Here is a 19,273-nt window from a genome sequence, read left to right as displayed (position 1 = left end):
ATCTGAGATCTGCATTAGGGAGGGAACAGGCAGTTGGACACGGTTCCTGTGGGGAGCACCCAGAGCCATTTGCTGTCCCCAGTGCTCCTCACCTGTCAGCAACCAGCTCCCGGGGGTTCACTCTCCAACTGCCACAAACTTCGGCTGACTCAAGACACCCGGTACGGACACCAGTAACGACCTGCGTGTTCCTGCAGTGTGCTAACAAAAAAAAGAAAACGCGGCCGCGTCCTGATCCTTCTTCTTTCCCTTTGTGTACGACCCGACCTTCTTCGTGGTACAACCAGACCCCAGGCCGCCATGTGGGGCAGGTGGCAGCGCAGGGTGACAGGATCCCCCAGGGAACACCCCCTGGCTGGGGCGCAGTGACAGGGAGGGTCGGGGCACTAGGACACGGGACAGCAGTCAGCCTTGTCCCTGCACACCTCCTCGAGCCCCTCTGCTCTCCCCCTCCACTCGCATCCCCTTCCCTCTGTCCCCATTCTCCCCCTGTCCCCATATCACCTTGCTGTGCCCTGCTCGCTGCCACCGAGCCACCACCTGCAAGGGACACGGTCCATGGTCTCACACTGTGCCACCACCACCCGTGCCACCCACGTCCCCATGGTCCCTCACTGAGAATGAGGGCCGCGCCAATGGCCATAAGGCAGGAGCAGCTTGTGACAGTGAGACTGCAAGGGGAAAGGAAAGTGGCGGAGAGCTGCTGTCAGTTCCCCTTTTTCAGGAAAGATATGATTTCACCTCCTGATGTGGGACATATTAGCACAAGGGTGGTTGCACTGTGGTCCCCTGGGGTTGCGACAAGTGGAGAGATGCACTCTGCACACTGCGTCTGTTGAGGTGCCCCACCACGCTCTCAACCTGGGCTTTCATGGTTCATGGCTGCTGCAGGCGAAGAGTAAAAGATGAATGGGAGGAAAATGAGGAAGAAGAGGAAAAGAAAAGGAGGAGAAATTGGAGAGAAGCAGAGAAGGAACGTAAGAGAGAGAGATGCAGGGAGGAAAGCAATCATGGTCCATTTTGAGGAGTTGCAAGTGATGTGTGCAGAAGGGAGGATGAGAGCGCTCATGCAATGATTGAAGTCACCACTCTGGCAGAAAGGAACATCAAGAAATGCAGCTTCTCTGGTGTCACAGAGTTATGTAGATAAAAAATCTTTGCCCGTGACAGGTCCGGAAAGGTTCAGAGGTGACCTCTCAGCTCTCCCCCAGGAAAAGCTCCATGCTGGGCAGGCCCAGGAATGGGCAAAGCCAGGGCTGCCTGGGAAATGCCCCTTTTGCGGCTGCTCCCCTGTTCCTGAGGAGCTGAAAAAGGGGCACTGTGTGCCCTTCCCCACCGGGGAATGCCTTGGGCTCAGAAAACCACACAGCGTGCGCTGTGTTGGGAGCAGCGCTGCTGACAGCCCAGAAGGAGGAGGCTTGTCATTCAACACACTGCTGATGGAAAGGCTGAAATCCTGGCAGGGGCCATTGGCAGCCCTGCAGAGCCAATTCCCTGCTGAACGGAATAGCACTCCGCGAGGGTGTGTGGTGCTGCCAGGACCTCAGATCAGTAAATCATTCCGCGTCTGAATTAGAAGGACAGGAAACAGGTGGCTCTTGCCTTGCTCTCAGAATGTAGGGGACAGCCTTTTTTGAGTCTGATTGAATCTACTGACACACAGAGGCAGTGTGCAGACCCATATACCCCATGAAGGAGTCCAGCCTTCTACTTGTCTGTGTTTCCAGCCTGCCTGCATTGCTCACTGATGGGTTCGCCCTCCTGGGCTTTCCTTTTCAGGTTGACAGCCCTGTCGAAGCCTTCCTCGTTCTTCTTTCACCCCTCACCAAGTCCATTCCAAGCTGGGCCTTGGCCTTCCTGCCCCCAGCCCCACACAGACCAGCACCAGCACCACCCTCCTGCCAGGCTTCCCTGGCCCTGCGGACACTGCCTGTGCATTCTGCTTCTTGCTCTCCACGTTGACCAGCAGGTCCCGCTTCACCATGCTGCTCTCTTGCCTTCCTTTCCGGACTGCCTGCACTGGGGATGGAGAAGCTCTTGTGCCCTGAGCAAAAGCGCCTTAACACATCTGGCAGCTCTGCTCCTCTCCCTGTCCTTGAGGACAGATTCCCAGCTGTGTGGGCTGCTTTCCATCACTCTGTTACTCATCTGCCCATCCATCCACCCAAAAAAAACTCTGTTCAGTCCCCCGCACATCCACCATCCATCGCCCATAAATGGCACCCATCCCCAAAAATCTCCATCCCCCCTGAAACCTACCTCGAGCCCCTAAATCTCCATGCAACTTCTGATCTCTACAGGCAGACACAATTCTCTGCATCCAGGCCCACAAGGCTCCATTCAGACCCAAAGCCTCCGAACCAAGCCAATATTTCTATCCAGCCCCAAACCTCCATCGAGACTCAGATCTTTCATGCAGCTGCCAGATCTCCCCTGTGGCCCGAAAAAGTCTCGATCCAGCCCCACAAAATCCTCCATCTGGACTCCATAATCTCCATCGAGCTCACAAACTCTCCAGGCATTTCCTCTTTCATCACCAAAAGTGGGGAAGTCAGCTCTCCTGCCCTTTCTCTCACTGCTCTCCCAACACACAGCCCTCCCACGCACAGGATTTCTCTTCTCCCCAGTTTATGGCTAACCCTATGCCATGGAGCTATTTAGTATCAATCTAGATCAAATCTATGCCCAATAGGAACGTGGGCCCAATAGCTCGCAAAAAAAATGAAAGGGAAAAGGGAAAGGAGTAGGGGAACAGGAAACCTGGGCTCAGAGGGGGAATGGAATGGAACAGCTGCAATGATCTAAGGAGGAAAGCTTACTTTCCGACTGTGATATCAGAATGCAAGAATAAACACAATATAATACATCTAATTGAAATTGAGGGTAATAAATCAAATAAAAACAAGAGAGAGAAAGATATCCAACAGCGAAAGGCCTACTTGAATGAAGGCGCACTGCTTGGAAGCACCCCCAGCCCTCCCTCTGCGTGGCTACCAGAGAGAGAGAGAGCTGACAGAGCCTGATCCTGTGACTTCTGTGCTGTATCTTTCTTCTCTGACCGTGAGGTCCTCTGGGATATGCAGTTCTTCTTCTCTTTTGGAGAAGCAGGTATTTGGAAGGTTGTCAATCCACAGAACTGGAGTATTAACGCTTTAATTGCCCATGCTGTGCATGCTGTTATGATGTGGAATACCAACAGCAAAATTACAAAACGATGGACATGCTCCACTCCATCCTTTCTGCTTTTTAGCATCACTTTGGGGGTGGTGAGCAACTGCTATGTGCACATTTCTTTATAACTCTTTACACATAAATACACACATGTAGACATATACTATAAGCATTACTGTTTTTTTCTCTCTTCCTGTTTTCTCTTAGCACATAGATTTTTTTCTTGACCCACAAGTTGTGGCATTTTATTCTGAGTCTCTTTGGGATCCCACTGGGAGGGGGTCAGTGAGAATAAAAGCAGTGTGGTGCTGAGCTGCTGCCGGGTGACAGCACCGCAGTCCTTGTGGTGCCCAACGTGGGGCCCGAAGGGTGCAGATCCCCACAGCTGTGAGCAGAGCGTGTTCCAACGCAACTGCTCTCAGCAGTACTGCAGCCTCAGAGCTGCTGCTCACAGCACTGAGCTGTTCCTTCCCTCTGGGCCATCCCAGCTCTCAGGGCTCTTTCCTTCCCTGCGCTGGCGCTGCTTCTCCTCTCCAAGGGCTGCCCTGCAATTCTGCATGCTTCTATCCTCTTGTCCAGTGATTTTTTTTTTTCCTGGATATTTCAGCAGTGTTTTTGTTCCTTACTGCTTTCCCAGCAGCTCAGCACTTCATTGCCTGATGTGCCCACTGAACCCAGAGGTGAATTTCCACCTCAAGGTGAGCAACCTATGGCACCTATCAACTTGTGCTAAAGGGAAAGGCTGCAGCATGTGTGTATCTATACCCCAAATTGGAAATTAGAAGAAGCAAAGCCCAGATCAGAAGCCCAGCGGGTGCTATTTTCCTGGCACCGGATGCAGATACCGGCAGGTCTGTCACAAAGCAAGAAGTGGCTCTGGGGTTTGTCATTTTGGGAACAGTCTTGTTAACTTGTGATCTATGGACGGGGAAAATAGCAGCGTGGATTTCAGGCATTCTGCAAGTGGTTTTTCTCCTGCTGAGAAGCACGATGGTGAGTGTTGGTTTGGGTGTTGGGTGCCTACTGCTAACTTGGTTTGGGGGTTTCTTGTTTCATTGTTTTCCCCAAGAAACACCAGGAATGTTGGCTGAGTTATGGGCTGATCCTGGTCTGTAGTGGGGACAGGAGGAAGGAAGGGATGGGGAAGAAGGAAGCCTGCAAGTGTCCGGAGGTGGGATGGATTTGCATCAAAAATCAGCCCTCATCAGGAAACCCGATGTGAGGAACTGGAAGTTGAATCTGAAATGGTGATAATGCAGCCTGGGTCCTGGTGGGATGAGCTCCACACAGACCCACTTGCTACCAAGCGCCATTTGCTCTACCCTGGGATCATTTCATAAGGTATGGGGTCTGTGAAGCTCCCACGCCATGCTCTTGAGGACCTGCAGAGCCTCCACCACCTCCACAACAGCACATGCAGGGGGTGTCCTTCTCCCTCTGCCCATCCACCCTCCAGCAGGAGCCCAGCCCATGGGTGCCTGCTGCCATCACCTCCTTCTACCAGCTCCTTCCCCACGGGGAACCACTGCAGCAACTGGTTAGGATCCACAGACCCCCAGAACTGGGGGAAACACAGCAGCCATCAACTTCTGAATCAACGTTGCGCGGGAACCACGATGGAAGATCTGTTTTTTAAACAAATGGGGACTCTTCCAGCTCCCACCCTCTGCCCGCGCTGGCACCGGGTCTTCCTGAAAGCGACTGTTCTGGGGCTGCTGCTGCTACTGCTGACTGCGCTCGGCGTGCAGGGTGAGTGACAAGCTTGTAACCACATCCACCGCATAGAAACCACAGCTTCTCAGAGCAGAAATCTGGTCCTTTTCCCCCAGAGTGCTATCCGGGCTTTGTGTCGGGCTGGGGATGACCACCCAGAAATCCCTGTGCTTCACCCAACATGGGCAGAAGATGCAAGCAATATTTCTATGCTTTCAGCTGGCTTCACTAATTGAGGGCAGCCACAATCAGAATAGATTGGCACAAAAGCTGGAGGGTCCAACCCCATCTCTGCTTGCTTCCCATGGCTTTGTCCCCACACAAGCACATCTCACCCCACTTTCTGCCTAAGAGTTTCTTGGAAAGCAACACCGCATCCAAGCACTCCCCAGCACAGCGCTGAGATCCGGGGGAGGAATGGGGTGGAGCCGTGTGTGACCTCTTCCCTTCTGCAGTATCTTTACCGATCCACCAGGGGCAGCAACCTGGAAGGACCACGGAGGAGCAGCTGCTGAGGGAAGCTTTAGGGAAGGAGCCTGGGATGGGGGATAGCACTCGAGGTTGTGGGGACGTATGGGGGGGGGGGGGGGGGAATCTTGGGGAGCACATTTTTGGGAGCACTCGACAGATGTGTGGGGTGGGGAACAGAGAGGCAGTCTCCCTGGGGGTTCCCACAGGGCTGCGGTGTCACTGAGGGAAATGTGGCTTTTCCTGAACCGCAGATGTCTGCTATGAGGAGAGGGGGGAGGACCTCAAAACTAGGGAAAATATATTTAAAAAGGAGATCCATCGCTGTGGAGCACAAAGTGGGACCCACCCCCACACATTGCCCCATAGATTTGGTGACCCACACTCACCTATGGACCCCCCCAAAACCATGTCCCATTGCTCACCTCACAAAATTGGAGTCCCTTCAACCAATCACGACCCATAGATTTGGAGACGCCACAATCACCTGTGGAACTCCAAACGCTGCCCCACAGACCACCCCATGGATTTGGAGACCCACCACCAACCCTTACCCATAGATCTGGAGGCCTCACAACCTCCTGTGGACCTCCAGCTGCACAGAGCATAGCAGCACAGTGCGACAGAGCGTTCTCAGCCACAACACCCCATAGGAGCCACATGTGCTGTGTTTGGCATCCCACGAGGAACACCATGCAAAGCCACACACTGGCAGCAATCTGGGGACAGCGTGTGACACATGAGGGGTGACAGCCTGTGTGGGGCACCCCAGTAAGGGCAGCGTGTGCCACTCCACAAGTGCCATCCCATTGTAGGCCACATGGTGCCAAAACTTGGGGATCACAATTTTCACATAGGGAGGTGACATAATGGAATCATGTCCCAAGGGGAACAGACAGCGGTTCTCCAGCCACTCCCTGTCCCCACTGCAGTCTCACTGTCCCCAGGCTGCTCCTGCCTCATGGCACCAATGGCGGTGGCCCTCATCCTCGGTGAGTGACAATGGGGACGTGGTGCCACAGGGGTTGGTGGCCCTGTGTGGGACCTGGACTGTGTCCCTTGCAGGTTGGTGGCTGGTGACAACGAGCAGGGCACAGCAATGTGAGTACAGGGAGAATGGGGACAGAGGGAGGGGAGTGTGGTCAGGGGGCAAGCAGAGGGGCCCAGGAGGGTGTGCAGGGACAAGGCTGACTGCTGTCCCCTGTCCTAGTGCCCCGACCCTCCCTGTCACTGCACCCCAGCCAGGGGGTGTCCCTGGGGGACACTGTCACCCTGCGCTGCCACCTACCCCAGCTGGCTGCCTGGGTTGAGCTCTTCCAGGATGGACTTTTGAGATCCTACAAGGACATGGACAAGCATCAGGTCATGGCTGAGTTCTCCTTTGTTTGTGTAAAGCTGGAAGATGCAATGAAGTATTGGTGCCAGTACCGGGTTTTGGAGCCACCGGGAGTATCAGAGAAGAGTGTCCCCATCGAATTGGTGGTGACAGGTGAGGGTTATGGGGCAAGCAGATGGGCCTGGGCATTCTCCACAGGGCCATGTCCTATCTCTGTTATCTCCCTGCATTCAGATCATCGATATTCCCCACCTAACATTTCCATCAGCCACGAAAAAATTGTGGAAGTGGGGACCAATGTCACCATCCAGTGTTGCAATCAGGGCTATGGGGGCATCATCTTCTTGCACAAGGACGGGCACTCAGCCCCTCTCCAGCACCAGGACCCCCGTGGCGGGGGCACAGCCACCTTCATCCTTGTTGCGGTGACCCCAGCTGACAGTGGCACCTACAGGTGCTCCTATCACCCCAAGGCCTCCCTCTTTGTGTCCTCACCCCTTGGGGACAGCGTAACGCTGGAGGTGACTCCCACACCTGCACGCCCAGGTAGGTACCTGCCCCCATTTGCTTGCCCCCAGTACCGCCCGTGTGTGGCAGTGTCATCACATCCCTTCCCCATGGAGGTGATGCTGGGGATGAACACGCCCAAGTACCTGTACCCCACAGGTGCTGAGTTGGTGTCCCGTGGGAACCTGGTGGTGGCAGTGGTGAGGGGCTGCGCTGCTGTCCTCATCTTTGGCCTCGGCATCTTCTTTGTCATCGATGCCCGCAGCCTCTGGATACGGAGAGATGAGAGTCTGGGTGGGGAAGGGATTTAATGGCTTGGATCTCCTGTACATCCCCTACACATCTCCCCAGTCTTTCTCTTCCTCTCCTTCCATTCTTCTGTAGAATCCACCAGGTGTACCATTGGATCCACGATACATTGCCTATCCATTCCCCCAGGTGTTCTTTGTCCCCATTCCATCACCTATAAATCCAACATGTATCCCCTGCCTCCCCTTCCAGGCCCTATAAATTATCTAGTCCCAGTCATCTTGTGCATCTGTGTCCATCCTTTACAGATCCACTATAAATCCACCCAAGTGTTACCTGCCTCCTCTTGCATCCCCTGTTTATTCTCACAAGTCCAACAAGTATCAAACCCATTCATCCCCCATAACCCCACAATGCTCCTGTTCTGTTTTGACTCCGGTGCCTACCCACAAATTCCTGAGGCTGTGCACTTCCAGATAAGTCTTTAGGTCAGGGACCCCTGATCCCAGCCTGTTCCTGGGAACCTCATACTCCACCTGGAACCCAAATCCCTGCCCATGAGGACCCCGGGATCCCCCAAATCAGATGGCTTACTCTAACCTGGTGTGATGCCCCAAAATCCTGACCAGAGGGAAGCACAAATCTGCATTGTGGAGATCCTCCAGGGCCCAAATCAAATTCCTTGCACCAACTGGGGAAAACCCAGCCATAAACATCCCCCTGACAGTGTGGGCAATCCATACAATGTAATAGGACCCCCAAAAGGCACACATATTTACTCTCAATATCGAACCAATGTTACCCCAAATCAAAGTCCCCCCACATCCCCAAACACACCATCACTGACCACCCCCACACACTTACAAGAGATGTCCCTCCTCACAGCCATACTGTTCTCCACCATCTCCAGTTGTAGGAGAATGGCTCCAAGAGCAAGGACATTGTGAGTACGAGTGCTACGTGCACTACCCAGGCTATGAGAGCTTGAAGCTGTCAAAGCAAAAAGAAAAGCTGAGGCTGCAGTTAAGATAAGGGGGAAGCTAGCCTGGGGAGAGACTAAGGCAATGGAATGTGAGGAACAGTGTGAAAAGCCGTGTGATGATTAATGCTGGACCAATAGCTATGCGAGCAAGATGCGTGATTTCTGTATGCTAACCAATCATGAGCTGACTATTTCCGTGTGCACTCTGTATTTCTGTATAAGTATGCGCTGATTTGGGCAATAAATCGAAGCTCCACCATTACTTCTATGAAGACATGTGGTTTGTTTCGGGCAACCCTCCTTCAAGTGGTGCCCAAACAGGGACCCGGGAAAGCCGCACAAGTTGCCACCGTGGTTCGACGTGGAGGCAGCGGGACGCTCGAGAGTTGTCACAGCGGTTTGACGTGGAGGCAATGTGAGCAGGGAAGGTTGCTGTGGGTAAGTGCTGTTTGCCAAGAGGACGGTAGCTTAGAGCGTCGTGTGTCGAGAGGACAACGACTCAGGCCCGCAGCGGGGTGAGTGCTGTATGCCAAAAAGGATGGCAACCCAGGTAGGAAGATTGCGCAGCTTCCTCCTCCGCTACTTGCTGCTTGCATGGATGTGGAATTTGCAGCAGCACAGACACTGCTTCTTATTATCCTCACTAAGCGAGGGGAGACAGTGAAGGACAAAGACCTAGCTAAGCTAGTAATGTGGGCCCGAGAACAGGGGTTCTTGAAGGCTCCTCCGCTCATTTTCGTAGTGGAAGAATGGCACGAAACTGGGGACTGCATGTGGGACACATCCATTCAGGGCAAGGCGAAGGCGAATACTGCCCTAGGCGCTGTAGTCACAAATTGTGATTAATACTCTTAAGACTATGAGAGCGGAGGCGAAAGTGGCTGCCTCTGCTACCCAAGTTATAGCCGCTCCTGCGAAGGCAGGGTCCTCTAATTTCCCCAAGAGCTGCTCTCATCTTTTCAATCTCTTTAGAGGACCAATGGCGGTGAGGAGCCTGGCGGGGTCAAGGCAGTGTTCATCCATAGCGAAATTGTTGGGTGGGGGAGCAGGGGCCTCCGCAGACCACGCTGCATCAGCACCTCCCGAGGAGGAAGCTCCTTCTCAGCCGGCTGCGGCGACTGGCATTAAGATGCGGAAGTACATCGCGACAGAGAGCAAGGGGGCATGGCGAGCCGGCCGACGCTGTATCCGGCCCTGCCAACCTCCGAGCCTCCTTCCCCCACTGATCTGCAGCAAGTCCCTCTGCCGGTTAGTGGAGATGAGGAGTCTGACTCGGAGGCAGACTTATTCCCCCCTGACCGTCATCAAGTTTCTATGGCGACGCCAGGACAACCTACAGTAACTGAATTAGGGAGACAAAGCGACAAAGCCATACAGAATCTAGAGGGTCGACGGGACCACGCGCTGAACTTAGTCCCTATAAAACCGGCCCAATCGCTGCAACAACTGGTTCAGCAAATCCCGGCTGTGGACTCCTGTGTTCCAAAGCCATCCTCTGGTCCTCTGTCTCATTATACTGTGGCAGAAGGGGCGCCAGTAACGGAACGGAGATGGACTGGCATAATTTGGGATGCCATTCTGGAAGGTGAGTGGCAAACAGCAGGTGCACTTGCCTGTCCACTCATGCAGAGTCCCCAAGGACCGCAATATGAGCAACACGAGTGGAAAGTTTTGCAGCAAGCGAAAAAGACCGTAGGAGAGAATGGGATAAAGTCTGATGTGGCGCAAATGATGCTTGATTGGCTATTTACTGCTGATGTTAATTCCCCAGTGCACTGTGCTAATCTGGCTAGGCTGTTGTTAACTCCTTCTCAAGTTATTATTTGGCAACGGGAGTGGGAACACTTAGCGCGGGTGGAGGCTGGGCGTCCGCGTAACCAGGGGGATGTCTTGTATGGGATTAATCCTGACATGATAACGGGTTTGGGAGCATATGGGAATACGGCAGCACAGTTAACACATCCTTTGCAACTGCATTACATGGCAGCTCAGTTGGCTAAGATGGCCTCTAATGCTGTGCCTGACATGCAACCTTGGCCATCGTTCGCTGCCACTCAGCAGGGCCCAACCGAGCCAAATCCACCATTTTTGGACAGGCTGTGGAAGGCTCTTGCCAGTCAAGCAGAGATGACCGAGGAAGCTAAACAGAGCATGTTTAAGCTGCTTGCCTTTGAGAATGCTAATCCCTCTATGCAGCGACTTCTGGCTACACTCCCAGAAGGTGCTGGGGTTGGAGAAATGTTGGATCTTGCTAGTAGGGCAGAGCAACAGCGTAGTGGGCAAGTTATGGCAAATGCCGTGGCACAAGCCATCCAACCCACTGCGAGGCTGCTTGCAGCAGCTGTGACGAGATTAAGTGGGAAGGATGGAGGGCAGAAACCGGGGATATGTTTCCACTGAGGCCAGAAAGGTCATTTTCACTGTGCCTGTCTCACCAAGGTCTGGTGTGAGCAGTGGCATGGGCCCTCTCCAGGTGGTGAGATCAGTGTGTAAATTTGGTATCAGATGCCTTATACGTGGTAGGAGTAGTGCTACGTATAGAGCAAGCTTTGATTAAGCTCCCCCAGGACCCAAGACTAGCTCAACTCTTCTTGCAGGTTAAGCGGGCAAGAGATGATAGCTGTGTGCCTTGTAGCATCCTGCATATCAGGAGTCACCTAGGGACCCAGGGTCTAGGAGAGGGCAACGCTTGTGCTAATGCACTTGTCAGTCCACTACTACATGCCCTGCAGGAATCCTTTCAGGCCGCAAGAAGCAGCCGTAACATGTTCCATCAGTCGGCTGAGGCATTGAGGCGCCAGTTCGGCCTGACAGGTAAAGAAGCAAAGGGCATTGTGCGGGCATGCTCTCAGGGTTCACAGCACGGGTCTAGCCTAGGTCTAGGAGTTAAACCAAAGGGTTTACAAGCCTGTGAGATTTGGCAGATGGATGTCAGTCATGTGCCAGCATTTGAGAGGTTAAAGTATGTACATGTATCCATTGATACCTTTTCTAGAATGCTGTGGGCTACAGCACAGGCTGGTGAAAAGGCAGCCCATGTGGTGAGGCATTTGACAGCTTGCTTTGCAGTCATGGGTGTGCCTCAGGAGATCAAAACGGATCATGGTCCGGCGTACACGGGAGGTTGGGTTCACAGGTTCTTGCAGATGTGGGGGGTAAAGCATGTCACTGGAATTCCTCATAGTCCCACGGGTCAAACAATGATAGAAAGAGCTCATAGAACTGTTAAAGAATACCTAATGAAACAGAAGCAGGAGGAAGAGATTGATCCAGTCGTGAGATTATCACGAGTCCTTTTTACCCTTCACTTCCTTAGCTTAGTAGGAAATGCAGAATTAGCTCCTGTAATTGTACATCATAGTCAGATTCATATGCAGTCTACTCCCTCAGAGAAGGTTCAATATGGGAACCCTACCACTGCCATGTGGGAGGGTCCTGCTCCGCTACTGTTTAACAGTAGAGGTTATAGTTGTGTCTCCCCAGGATCTGGCCCATTATGTGTTCCCTGTAAATGGACCAAGCCAGCCGCGAACATCAACAACCCATCTCAACCCGACGACTACAACAGCGACTCCGGCGAGCAATAGCCGCGTGGTGTACAGACATCATCCATAGTGCCGCGACTGCCAGGCTGCTACCGGTATTCCCTCAGCAGATGGCAGAAAACATCTCATCGGGAAGGCCTCTTGGCCACTGGGAACTGCCAGGAGCAATTAGCGGTTACAAGAATCAGGAGTGCACTAATTGTGGGGTCGGGTACAGTTATTGATCCAGTGCGGGGGCTGTGGTATTTTTACTCATCGGGATACTGAAACTGTAGGTAAAACTGGTGTGCTGTGTGGTCTTAGCTTACTGACGAGGAACGCTTTGTAGAAGTGTGTAGCACAAATCCAGTGCGTTCTTATAGACAGTGATTGGTGTGCTGATAAGCGTGCCTTGCTTACTGTAATGCTCGCAAAGAAATGGTTCAAGATGTGATTCGTACTACCTGGCTTGTGCCAAAAGAAAAAGGGGAAATTGTAGGAGAGTGGCTCAGGGAGCAAGAATTAGTGAGCTCGAGTGCTATGTGCACAGCCCAGGCTATGAGACCTTGAAGCTGTCAAAGCAGGAAGAAGAACAAAGGCTTCAGTTAAGATAAGGGGGTAGCCAGCCTCAGAAGAGATCAAGATAGAGGAATGAGAAAAACAGTGAAAAAGCTGTGTGTTGATTAATGCTGTACAAATAGCTAGCGAGCAAGACACGTGATTTCTGTGTGCTAACCAATTATCAGATGCCTCATGCACCATTTATTTCTATATAAGTATGGGCTGATTCTGGCAATAAAAACCCCTTTAGAAGTTTCCACCATCACTTCTGTGAAGACGCATGGATTCATTCAGGCCGCCTTCCTCGAGTTCGCCATCCTGGGCTTTCCTTTTCAGGTTGACAGCCCTGTCGAAGCCTTCCTCGTTCTTCTTTGCACCCCTCACCACATCCAGTTCCAGCCGGGCCTTGGCCTTCCTGCCCCCAGCCCCACACCGACCAGCACCAGCCCCACCCTCCTGCCAGGCTCCCTGGCCCTGCTGACACTGCCTGTGCATCTGCTTCTTGCTCTCCACTTTGACCAGCAGGTCCCGCTTCAGCCATGCTGCACTCTTGCCTTCCTTTCCGGACTGCCTGCACTGGGGATGGAGAGCTCTTGTGCCCTGAGCACAGCAGCCTTACACATCTGACAGCTGTGCTCCTCTCCCTGTCCTTGAGGACAGATTCCCAGCAGTGTGGGCTGCTTTCCATCACTCTGTTGCTCATCTGTCCATCTGTCCGCCCATCCATCCATCCATCCATCCATCCATCCATCCATCCATCCAGCCTCCTACTGGGTGTCCAGCTCCTGGGGCTGCACCTCCTGATCCAGTACGGACACAACAAAGTCAAGCCACCTTCTGCCTGTCAGTCTTCTATCTCCACACCTGTTGGCCCTTCTATTCACCTACACACCTTGGCTTTCTTTCCTAATATCTATCTTTTCTTCCACTCCCAAAACCTCCATCTCACACCAAACGCTACATCCAGCACCACAATCTCCATCCAGCCTCCCCAAATTCTTCATCCAGTCCCAACATCTACACCCCACCCCACCGCCCACACACAGCCCTCCAAAATCTCAATCAACCCCAAGACCTTCAGCCCCCAAAATCATCATCCACCCCAAAAAAACTCCATTCAGTCCCCACATCCACCATCCAGCCCCATAAATGTCGCCCATTCCCCCAAATCCCTCTATAATCTGTAACCTGTATCCAACCCCTAAATCTCCATCCAGCTCTGATCTCTACAGCCAGACCCAGTCACTACATCCAGGCCCCCAGGACTCCATTCAGCCACAAAATCCATCGTTCAAATCCCAAAACCCCTTCTACACCAAAACCTCAATCCACCCCACAAAGCCTCAAACCAACCCCACATTTCCATCCAGCCCCAAACCTCCATTAGATTGCAGATCCTTCATGCAGCTCCCAGATCTCCCTGTGGCCCCACAGGTCTCCATCCAGCCCCCCACAATCCTCCGTCTGGACTCCATAATCTCCATCGAGCTCACAAACTCTCCAGCATTTTCCCTTCCACCACCAAAAGGGGGAAGTCAGCTCTCCTGCCCTTCCCCTAACTGCTGCTCCCACACACAGCCCTCCCACGCACAGACTTTCTCTTCTCCCCCAGTTTATGTCTAATCCCCATGTCTTGGAGCTATTTAGATCAATCTAGATCAATCTATGCCCAATGGGCCCGTGGGCCCAATAGCTCGCAAAAAAAATGAGAAGGGAAAAGGGAAAGGAGTAGGGGAACAGGACCTGGGCTCAGAGAGGGAAAGAGAATGGAGCAGAGGCAACGATGTAAGGAGGAAAGCTTACTTTGCTGGCCATGATATCGGAATGCAAGATAACACAAAGTAATACAACCTAATTGAAATTGAGGGTAATAAATCAAACAAAACAAGAGAGAGAAAGTTTCCAAAACTAAAACGCCTACTTGAGTGAGGGCGCATGGCTTGGAAGCACACCCAGCCCTCTGCGTGGCTACCAGAGAGAGAGAGAACCGACAGATCCTGATCCCGTGATTTCCATGCCGTATCTTCCTTCTCTGACCATGAGGTCCTCTGGGATATGCAGTTCTTCTTCTCTTCTGAGAAGCAGGTATCTGGAAGGTTGTCAATCCACGGACCTGGAGTACTAACCCTTTAATTACCCGTGCTCTCCATGCTGTTATGATGTGGAATACCAATAAAATGCAGAATTACTAAACCATGACACCATGACATGGAAAAGCTAGGCCCTTCCCATCCTCACACCTTCCTGCTCGGGAAGTCAGATGAGAAAGAGGCGTTAACTGTCTGAGATAAGGAGATAACCCTTTTACTCAAAATGGTAATGAAGTATGATATAACCCAATTTATCAAGGAATCAATAGTAATATATCACACCAAAGAGAAAGGGAAAATATCTCCTAACTGTGCTGTGAGGTCAGGCAGAGCAGAAAGAGAAAGGATATCCTCCCCTCACCATCTCACTGCCTTCCTGAAAACCACATGGGACGAAGGCTGGTAATTATTGTCGCTGTGAATTTCCAGCCTTACAAGGTGGTGCAGAACGAACCTGTTCCCACTGATGGTACATGGAGCTGAGCCATCTGTTTTGCTGCCTTATCTGCAACAGCGGGACATCTATTCTACTTCCTTATCTTCACTTGGCAACAAGTTTTGCGGCCTCCACATTTCCTTCTTGAGCTTCCACTTAAGAAAGCCTGCTGTCCTTCAGCTTGAATCCGCCCCAGGTCTGCAAAAGGCTGTTCTCACAGTATGGAAAAGCTGTTCTCATGATTCAGGTTGAGAGGTCATCAGATGGCCATCATGCATGGATTGCAAACAGGTACAAAAACTGCACACCCTCTGAAAGCAGATCTAACCCTCGTGCAGATGGTTCTGCAAACTGTGCTGTGCTATCCGTGCATGCAAGCACACCTTTGGCTCAACTTCCAGTTCAGCTTGCAAACTCCTTATCACCGCTCTCAGTGACTCAGTTCCTCACTCAATTTGGTGCACAACACATCTACCTTCCTGCACTGCTATCACTGAGGCACCTCAAACTCCACAAACAATGGCCTCACCTTCACCAGATCTCAATCAACGTCCTCTTGACAAGTCCTGTATCCATCCTGCACTCTCCATCAGGCTGAACTCGTGTAGATATGAGCAGCTGCCACAGAGCTCAGACATGCCCCAAACAAGAATCCTTCTTTCTCAACTCAGATCATAGCCCTTCTGGATTCCTCTTGCTCTTTATCCAGGCCATTCTGCCAATGATGCCAAGAAAAATGTCCCGTCCCACTTGGTGAGTTGTGAGAAAGGTAAATCTTAGGAACCTCCCAAACAGGGCACTCCTTTCTGAACCCAACTGTCCCTGGATTCCTCCTGGCTGGTGGAACTGGAATTGCCAGAGGCAGACAGCAATTCCTTCACTGCTTCTTCCTCTCCAACTTTCCACGTCATTACTTTCCTGAATTGCCGTACAACGATAGTGAACTCCCTGCAAGCTTGCACATCTGCCCTTATGTGGATGTTGGAAGAAAAATCATCATTCTGAACACCATTCTACACCACCTCCACCTCGACCTCCCACGACACCTCTGAGACCCAACCCCACCGGGGCTACCACTGCTACGACGACTTATCCAAAACCCAGCGGCACTTCGTCCTCCCGCTGCGCCTTTCACTCTGCCTCATCACCTTCCTCATCCCCTCTGCCATCACCATGGTCTGCTACATCTGCTTCATCCGTGCCCTCCTCACTCGACCCCACATCCCACCGCAGAAGAAGTACCGCACTGTGGGGCTGGCTGTGGTCACCGTGGTCAACTTTGGGGTCTGCTTTGGACCCTACAACATCTCGCATGTGGTGGGCTTTGTGCAGCAGCGCAGCCCTGAGTGGGGGACTTATGCTCTGCTCCTCACCACCCTCAGTGTCGCGCTCGACCCCTTCATCTTCTATTTCTCCTCCAGTGCAGTGCGGAGGGCGGTCAGTGGGGTGGTGAGGGCAGTTTGTGTTACAACGTGTGGTTTTTGTGGTTGGTGTTGGCAGAGGGAGTCTCTGAGAGAAGCCTGAGGGCCATGCAAAGGGTGTTCAGGGCACTGGGGTGGTCAGTGGGCAGAGTGGGAGTACAGGTGGAGTTCTCCTCTGTTCCCTCAGTGCCAGCGAGGGATGCTGAGAAGGTTGGGAGAACACATCTGATAAATGCGTGGCTGAGAGGTCGGTGCCATGGCAGGAATTCTGTTTTTTCTGACCACAGGGCGGGGTACTCTGTGCTGGGCTGATGGCTGCAGGTGGATCCCAGCTGCGTGAAAGGGGAAGTGGATCTCAGACCAGGAGCTGGAGAGGCGACAGTCTGTGTAGGATGCCCCAGCTGGGGATGTGTGCAGTGCTCTGTGTGTGTCACCATTAGGTGCCCTCAGTACCACCACCCAGTTGGAGGCCACAAATACCACATGAGGAGACAACACCACAGCATTCTGTCCACAAGAGGAACTGACAACAGCTCTCCGGCCACTTACTTTCTCCACTGCAGTCGCGCTGTCCCCAAGCTGCTCCTGCCTCATGGCACCAATGGCGGTGGCCCTCTTCCTGGTGAGTGGACAATGGGGATGTGGTGCCACGGGGATTGGTGGCCCTGAAGTGGGACCTGAACCGTGTCCCTTGCAGGTTGGTGGCTGGTGACAGCAAGCGAGGCACAGCAATGTGAGTATGGGAACAGAGGGAGAATGGGGATAAAGGGAGGGGAGCGTGGTCAGGGAGAGAGCAGAGGGGCTGAGGATGGTGTGCAGGGACAAGGCTGACTGCTGTCCCCTGTCCTAGTGCATCGACCCTCCTGTCGTTGCAACCCCAGCCAGGCGGTGTCCATGGGGGACAATGTCACCCTGCGCTGCCACCTGCCCCGCATGGCTACCTGGGTCCAGCTCTGGCACAATGGATCGCTGAGATTTAACAAGGAAAAAGACAAGGAGCAGGATACAGCTGAGTTCTCCTTTGCTGTCACAAACCTGGAGGACGCCGGGACATATCAGTGTCCGGTACCAGGTGTCAAAGCCTCTGAGGACATCCAAATCAGAGTGACCCCGTGGAGCTGGTGCTGACAGGTGAGGGCACTGTGGACACCGGCTGGCCCTGAGCTTTTCCCACACGGCCAAGTCCCATCTCTTCCCCTCCCTGCACACAGACTGCAGCTTCCTTCAGCTCAGCATTTCCCTGAGCCCAGGCAACATGTGGGAATGGGGACTGAGGTCACCACCCAGTGCTGGAATGGGGGTTGTGGTGGCACATTCCTCCTGCACCGAGATGAATGCTCATCCCGTATCCTGTGCCAGGATCGCACTGGTGGGGCACAGCCACCTTCACCCACTGAGGGGGACTCTGGCCACTGCCAGCACTAATAAAAAATCCTAGAACCCCAAGGACCACACATTTGTGTCCTCACCCCATGTAGATTGCATGGTGGTGGAGGTGACACCCACACCTGCAACCCCAGTTAGGACGGAGATCCCATTTGTAGGGCCCAAGTGTCAGCCATGGGTGGAACTGTCACGGCATCCCTGCCCTGTGATGGGACACCCAAACACTCGGAGCCCACAGGTGCCACGGGGCGGTCCCATGGGAACCTGGTGGAGGCAGTGCTGAGGGGCTGTGCTGCTGTCTTGGTCTTCAGCCTGGGCCTCTACTTTGTCTCGATGCCCGCAGCCTCTGGACACGGAGAGATGAGAGCGCTGGTGAGGAAGGACTTCAATGGTTTCCATTCCCTACAGGTCCCCGCAGTCATCCCCTTTGTGTTCTTTGACTCCGTACTGATCTGTTATGGATCCCTGGTTGTCCCTCAAGGCCCACACATAACTCCCACCCTCCCCCCTCTTCTTTTTGATGCAGGTGTCACCCCTGAGATGCCCGAGTCAGTGCAATTGCAGGTAAGTGTCGGGGTCAGTGGACCCCAAATCCCAGTTCACTTCTTGGGACCCACACCTCGCATTTCCATGGAAACCCAAACCTTCCCCATGGGGACCCCAAATGACCCCCAAACCTGCACTGTGGGGAACCCCAGCCTACAGATACCCCTAAATACCCAGAACAAAAGATTCTCCAAGCCTTAAACCCCATCTAGACCCTGTAGGCAACAATTACTTCACTAGAGGGGCACTAAATGCACCCACAGGGAAACCCGATGACCCATGGGGACACCAAAATTGAGCCTCTTGTGTTCCACCAGTCCCTAAACACCTCGAGACCCTATGGGCACCCCAAATCCACGGCTGGACCCCCCAAACATCCCCCATGCAGACCTCAAAGCTAAGCCCAGTCACAAATGCAGACTCCTCCTCATGGCCACATCCCCCACATACCTACACCACAGACCCACCCTCAGCTCACTCATCTTGGGGACCCCCTCCTCTATCTCCTCCTCTACCTCCAGGGGCCCTCCAGGGACAGTGAGGATCTGACCTACACCGAGATGCCAGCTGCCATCCCGTGCTCCCAGCCTCCCACTTCCCCCACTGCCCCCCCAGTCCCCTGTCATCTACACCACAGTGAGCACTGATTTACCGCGCTGATGGGCCTCCCCAAGTGTCTCATTTCTGGGGTGTGTGGAAGGGGACACACCTCAAATTCCCTGCTTGGGACTCCCTGATGTCCTCTTCTAACCACAAACCAGATAACCTCCCCAAATCTAACAATCCAAATTCTCACCGGTGCATCCCAAATGCTTCCCAGACACACCAAATCCCTAAATGCTCATCTCTTACCCCAAAGTCCTTCTTTATCCCCTCAAATCTC

At 53.1% G+C, this 19,273-nt stretch overlaps 2 protein-coding genes across 4 annotated transcripts in view; both read left to right on the top strand.

The window, feature by feature from the left end:
* The window catches only part of CHIR-B6 (immunoglobulin-like receptor CHIR-B6), a gene marked incomplete in the record, with an annotated part of 141,313 nt that overhangs the window by 91,195 nt on the left and 30,845 nt on the right, over positions 1 to 19,273 (top strand).
* LOC121107876 (immunoglobulin superfamily member 1-like) lies at positions 6,524 to 7,723 on the top strand. Its single transcript, XM_040654482.1, has 3 exons — positions 6,524 to 6,841; positions 6,923 to 7,234; positions 7,355 to 7,723. Exons 1-3 carry the CDS (start codon positions 6,700 to 6,702, stop codon positions 7,504 to 7,506), a joined length of 606 nt encoding a protein of 201 aa, XP_040510416.1. The 5' UTR covers positions 6,524 to 6,699; the 3' UTR covers positions 7,507 to 7,723.

The sequence above is a fragment of the Gallus gallus genome, chromosome 31 (assembly GCF_016699485.2).
Source record: "Gallus gallus isolate bGalGal1 chromosome 31, bGalGal1.mat.broiler.GRCg7b, whole genome shotgun sequence".
NCBI classification, from domain to species: domain Eukaryota; kingdom Metazoa; phylum Chordata; class Aves; order Galliformes; family Phasianidae; genus Gallus; species Gallus gallus.
The sequence above is the reverse complement of the archived record's forward strand: the minus strand, read 5'-3'. Positions and strand labels throughout refer to the sequence as shown.

What these genes read in the sequence shown, in the direction of transcription:
- LOC121107876 (XM_040654482.1), top strand. Translation starts at nt 6,700, where the DNA reads ATGGACAAGCATCAGGTCATGGCTGAGTTCTCCTTTGTTTGTGTAAAG. An exon ending in CATCGAATTGGTGGTGACAG is followed by an intron (nt 6,842 to 6,922) that starts GTGAGGGTTATG and finishes CCCTGCATTCAG; the next exon opens with ATCATCGATATTCCCCACCT. An exon ending in TCCCACACCTGCACGCCCAG is followed by an intron (nt 7,235 to 7,354) that starts GTAGGTACCTGC and finishes TGTACCCCACAG; the next exon opens with GTGCTGAGTTGGTGTCCCGT.